The sequence below is a fragment of the Sceloporus undulatus genome, chromosome 3, assembly GCF_019175285.1.
Source record: "Sceloporus undulatus isolate JIND9_A2432 ecotype Alabama chromosome 3, SceUnd_v1.1, whole genome shotgun sequence".
Lineage (NCBI taxonomy): Eukaryota > Metazoa > Chordata > Lepidosauria > Squamata > Phrynosomatidae > Sceloporus > Sceloporus undulatus.
The window spans coordinates 11,939,617-11,945,643 of record NC_056524.1 but is presented as its reverse complement, the minus strand read 5'-3'; the positions used below and the strand labels follow the sequence as shown (position 1 = coordinate 11,945,643).

At 39.8% G+C, this 6,027-nt stretch overlaps 1 protein-coding gene across 1 annotated transcript in view; it reads left to right on the top strand.

Moving 5' to 3' along the window:
- Positions 1-6,027, top strand: part of LOC121925147 (disks large homolog 2-like) — a 1,073,267-nt gene that overhangs the window by 696,331 nt on the left and 370,909 nt on the right. Inside the window, exon 8 of the mRNA XM_042456961.1 lies at positions 5,367-5,405. Within this exon, the coding sequence (XP_042312895.1) occupies positions 5,367-5,405 (39 nt within the window). The remainder of the gene's footprint in view (positions 1-5,366; positions 5,406-6,027) is intronic.

Here is a 6,027-nt window from a genome sequence, read left to right as displayed (position 1 = left end):
AAAAGATTTATTTCTAGCCCACCCAATCACAAAGAATCCAGGTGGGTTACAACAATAAAATACATCAAGTTACAATAGAGTTATTAAAAAAAAAAGAAATGACTTGAAGGCACACAACACACACACACACAAGAATGCGAGACCCCCGGGTGTCCTGGTCATTAACTGTCTTACTGTTTTCTTGTCAACTTTTTTTGAGCAAGTCAAAGTCAGCTGAGAGTGAGGGTAATGCTGGTGCATCTTGGTTTTCACTGAGAAGGGTTTATATTTTTGTTCTCCATTTTTTATTGTTATATATTGTCAAGTTAGCTTTGACTTGTGGCTATCCTGTGAATGCAAGACCCCCAGGTAGGGTTGGCATAACTGTCAACCTCCAAACCAGGAAAAATGGGGGGGGGGGGGGGATGTAGGACAATGTAGGACAAAATTTAGCTCCAAATGTAGGATATATTTTTAAAATGGAGGACACGCGAAAAAAATAATGATTTTAAAAAAGTATTGATATAAACTCATGTTTCTTAGGCATGCTCAAAATGGAGGACATTCCTCGACAGATGGCAGAAATGTACTTCTCTTTCTGGCCACCCCCCCCCCCCAATTCCAAAACACACACAGCAGCACAAGTCCAGGCATCCTCAGCCTTTGAGCCAAGGTAGACAGGCAGCCCCTTGAGCCGGCAAACTATATGTTCCAAGCCTTCTTAGCAATTGCCCCCTTCCTCCTTCTCCTTGCTCCCTGCAACCCCCTCTTTTCCCCCAGGTACAGTGTATCTCCACTTACTATAAGGGGGATTTGTGGGTCAGTCTTTTTCTTTTTGCATGGGGGCAAAGCCCTGAGAAGCCCTGGATCCTTGAGAAGAAGAGGAGGGGGGTAAATAGATAGAGGTTTAGATAGAAGGGATTAAATAAGGGCGTTAGAGAAAGAGGGGCTAGCGAAGGGAGGCTAGGCAGGGTTGCCATTAGTCAGAAAGGAGTTGGGCACACAACAGCAACCACAGCAGCAGCAGCAGCAGCAGCAGCAGCCGAGGAGAAAAAGGAAAGGGAAGAGGGGAAGAAAAGAAAAAAAGGGGAAGAAAAAGAATAAGAGGAGGGGAAAGAGAAAGAAGAGAAGGAGGGGAAGAAAACAAAGAGGAGGAGGAGGAGGAAGAAAAGGAAGAAGAAGAGAAGAAAAAATAGGGGAAGAAAAAGGAAAGGAAGAAAAATGGCTTGCCGGCAAGGCTCTTTTCTGCCCTCGGCCCGCGCCAGGGACCAAAGAGGAGACACTCCTCCTCTTGAGGCTGGCTGGCCAATGGGGAGAGTGGAGCTGGAACAGCCCTGCCTCCTGCTAGCAGTCACAGGCTCCTGCGGCAGGGGAGGGCTGTCCAGCCATTGGCCAGCCAGCCTGAAGGGCAGGAGCTCCTGCTCAGCCCACGCAGGGCCAGGGCAAAGCCAGGCAGGCAGCGAAAAGGCTGCAGCAGCAGCCGCAGCAGCAATGGCGGTGGCGGCTGCAGAACAGCCATGGTTGTTGCGGCGGCAGCGGCGGCAACCAGCTCAACCCGGGGCTAAGAGCCAAACCGTGCCGTGACCGTGCCAAGGGGCCAAAAATCGGGTTTGTCACGCCCCCAGGGGGGTTATGGCAACCCGCCTTGGACATCAACTGCCCTGCTGGGGGTTTTGCAATGTTTTTTGAATAAGTCAGTCTGCCCCTAATGTGGTTTTCCTCTTTTCCTATTGCCTCTAACTTTACTAAGCATGATCATCCCCCCCTCAAATGAATCATGTCATGATATATCCCAAGTACGATAGCCTCAGTTTAGTCCTAGTAAGAATTCACACTTGATTTGCTCTTGAATTTATTTCTTTATCTTTTTGGAGGTCCATGGTGTTTTTAGAACTGCATACATGCTTTTTCTGCCAATTTGAAGAACAACACATATGGAGTTCTGTCCAAAAAGGTCTTTGTTTAAGTTTCAAAAAGAAAAGATGAAATCCTTCAGAGGGAAACTATTTTTGAAATCAAGGAAACTTTGAATAGCAGATTCATGGTCTTACATTAAGTTTATTTTTTCTTTTACAAAAATAAGAGTGTGTACCCAAGTCCTTGCGTATACCAGAAGACCTCTTTGTTTCATCTTATGTTTTATCTATGTATTTTTTTTTCATATTTTATAGAGAAGGCAAAGGTGAGGAATGTGGCATTTAGCCTGTTTTGCAGGAATACCTTGAGCAAAGAGCAGTGAGGAAATTTGCTGACAGCTCCTTCAAGATGTATTTGATACCATAAATACATTTTAAAATGTGCTTTTTAAGTATTCTCCTTGGCTGAATACATTATGGATATGACATTGCATGCAACCTATTAAGATATGTTTGAATCTTCTCCTTCTTTTCAGCTGGATATGCAATTTGACTTTGACTACAGAAAGAAATTCCCACTATTTGAAGAGATTTTTCTTTCTTTCTTTTTTTCTTGGCTCTGTGTATCTGTGAAAGTTTGAGGCTAGCTACCTGACAGTTTAGCTTTTGTCATACAAATCGCAAGACTTCTTTTTAAAAAGCCTAGGATAAGTGGCAGGTTGTTTTTCTGCTTTTTGCTTTTTTGCTTTTAAATTGCCCAGAGCTTTTGCTCTCTATAGTAAATTTTTGTGTGTGTGTATGTGTGCATGTGTGCTTTTTGTGGTTATTGTTTAAACAATTTTTTTTTTAAAAAATAACTTGACAAAGTGGCTAGGCAAGCATCTTAAAAAGAGCTATTTGGAAAGTACATTTGAACTTGGAGTAACTACTGGGAGGCAGTAAGGCAAAGCAAAAGATAACACCCCAAACAAGAACAGACAAATAAAAGAGAAGGGATTAAAAAGACAACTTAACCTAGCCAATAAATTGAATGCCAATAAATAGAATGTAGGGAGACAGAGACGTGTTTTAAGATAAAGAATTTATAAGCTTAGAGGAAGATTATTTATTTTTCCATTTAAAGATTAACTAAGAGATGAGGGTGCTGAACGAATAAACAAGAAAGGGAGGAAAGAATAGGAGACACTAATCCAGTGCTACTTGCTGTGCCATTTTTGCCCTGCCATTTTAAAGGATCTTTTCTAGCCACTTTTTACAGAATGCCACACAAGTCCTTGACATTTTCAGTTGCTCTGAGCTTCGCTGTTGTCAGCTGTTTATTGAGTCCTTTCAATATTCCATTTTTTTCCCTGTTGTGATTTTGAAGTTCGGTTGTCTCTGTTGCTCTTACTAGTGTATGTGGCTCTAAATCACAAGCTTAAAATTGGACCTGTAAATCATTGCCTTATATATGGCAAGTAGTTGGTAAAGTCTGTTGGAGAGAAATGCTGGCTATGGGTTGTGCTTTCTCAAAACAGATAAATCATCTGCAGTGTTCCTTGCTTTCTCAAGGCTACCAAGGTATTGTTTATTCCTGATGCAGTTTTTTAAGGCTGCTTGCACGCTACAAGATTATATCACTTTGACTGCTATGGTACCATCCTTCGGAGTCCCAGGATTTGTAGTTTCAGGAGACACTATGAATTTTCTGTCAAAGAATTCAGAATACAGTTGGCCTTCCATATCCATGGATTTTTTAATCCTCAGATTCAATCACCTATGGCTTGAAAGTATTAAAGAAAAAATACATTCCAAAAACCAAACTTCAATTTTGTCATTTTATATAAGGGACACCATTTTACTATGCCATTGTATTTAATGGGACCCATACACCCACAGATTTTGGTATCCACAGAAGGTCCTGGAACCAATCCCCAGTGGATACCAAGGGCCCACTGTATAAATAAATGTAAAAACTGCATCTCGCCAAACTACAAATGACCAGGATTCTATAGAATGGGGCCATGGCAGTTAAAGTGATAACTGTGCTACATTTGTGTAGTGTAAAAGAGACTTAAGAGATATCCATGTTAGTTTGTTTCAGTGTAAAAAGACAGGAGGGAAGGAAATCTTTTGACAGCTTTAAGACTATTAAATTTATTTTAGCATGAGTGTTCATGGACTTCAGTCCACTTTCTCAGATATAAGGATGCATGGATCAGTGCCAGAGAGGAAACTGACTGCAATCCATGACAGCACAGGCTAAAATGTATTTGGAGGTTGTAAAGGTGCTAGAAGACTTCTTTTTCTCTTTTACTCTCTTTTTCATTTCTATTTTAATTTAGATAAATCTTTAAAAATGTGACTGATTATTTTTAAAAAGGCAGAGGTTTGCAAGAGGTGGTCTTTCAGATGAAAGCAGGGGGAAATTTAACCCTCTGCATTAGGAAAGAAAAACCTAAAATCAAACTGTTCTTTTGCAGTTGATGGGAGTAGAGCAAGTATGAGCAAATAACCAGTGCTTGGGGAGCCCCGTAGATTCTCAAGCTGCATCTGCACTACAGAAATAATGCAGTTTGACACTACTTTAACTGCCATGGCTGAATGCTATGGAACTTGAGGATCTGTAGTTTGGGAATATTTTTAGATTTATCTGTCAGAGAGTGCTAGTGCCACAAAAAACTACAAATCCCAGAATTCCATAGGATGGAGCCATGACCATTAATGTGATTTGAAACTGCGTTGTTTCTGCAGTGCAGATGCGCTCTAGAAGGCCATGGATGGCCACACCTAATCACATGCCTCACATTACATTATCACCCCAATTCAAAACACACACACACACACACACATATATATATATATTGCAATTTTGGGTGGATGTGGGGGCCTTATGAATGGTCTTATGGACCACATTTATTCAGAAGGAAGTCCCATTGATTAAGATGGGTTTTACAACCATATAATCATAAATAATAATGCATAACATATGCAAATGACCCAGTCAGATGAAGAAAATAAAGGTGTTGGACCTGGATTAAGAGAAACATAGGTTCAAATATTATTTAACCATAGCACTCGAGTGAGTGATCTTAGCCAAGTCAATACCTCTCACAGAGCTTTGAGAACATTCTTTTGAACTATTGCTGCTGCCACACTGTAGAATTAATGCAGTTTGACATCAGTTGCTTCATGCTATGGAATCCTGGGATTTGTAGTTTGTTGTGGCACCAGAACTCTCTGGCAGGGAAAGCTAAATATCTCACAAAACTACAAATCCCAGAATCCCATAGCACTGAGCCACAGCAGTTAAATCAGTGTCCAACTGCTTTATTTCTGCACTGCAGATATAACGTATAACTTTCAAGTTCCCTAGTTCTAGTAAAACTTTTGTTCATATAAAAAGTTTTGTTCATGTTGCTTATCTTTTGTGGACCTCTTTGAAGAAGGGGAGGATAAATATTTAGCAAATACATAATGCAGATTAAAAGAAATCATCTACCCAAGTCATGTTAGCTGTGCTTTTAGTAATGGGTATATGTCTTTTGGCAGGGGAGCAGATGGATGGAAGGAGCGGTTCCTTGGAATGGGGTAGGTCTGGAAGAATAACCCTATATCTATATATATTTATTCTTTTGAAGATCAGAATCAAGGCAGATTTCAGGAGTTTATGTAGTCCCAGGTGACCAGCATCAGAACAACATCCCTCTGCTTTCCTCCTAGTTCATGTATATACAATTTGAAAAGACAATTGGTTGGGATTGCAAAAGACAATACTGTTGAATCATGTGCAGAAGAAGTATATGTCTCTCTAGGTATATGCCCCATTCTAGTCTATTCATCCAGAGAAGTTGCCCAGATGTCATCTTGTCTGATGTACTCAGCCTTAGAGAAGTTCTTCAGAAGATCACTAGACAAGGTGTCAATTTATGGAGATTTTCATGTAGATGAATTCATGTAGATGAGTAGCTTTTTAAAAAAATGTTATCTTTTTTTTCAATTCATAGATTTTTATTAATTTTATACAATAAGAAAAACATCCAATAAACATTACCAGGTCATCAAACATGTCTTAACTTCACTCTTGCCAACATTTTCCTATTTCCCCCCATTTTTTTTCATCTTGATAGCCTTGGCTGCAGAGCAGGGTATAAATTATTATTATTATTATTATTATTATTATTATTATTATTATTATTATTATTATTATTAT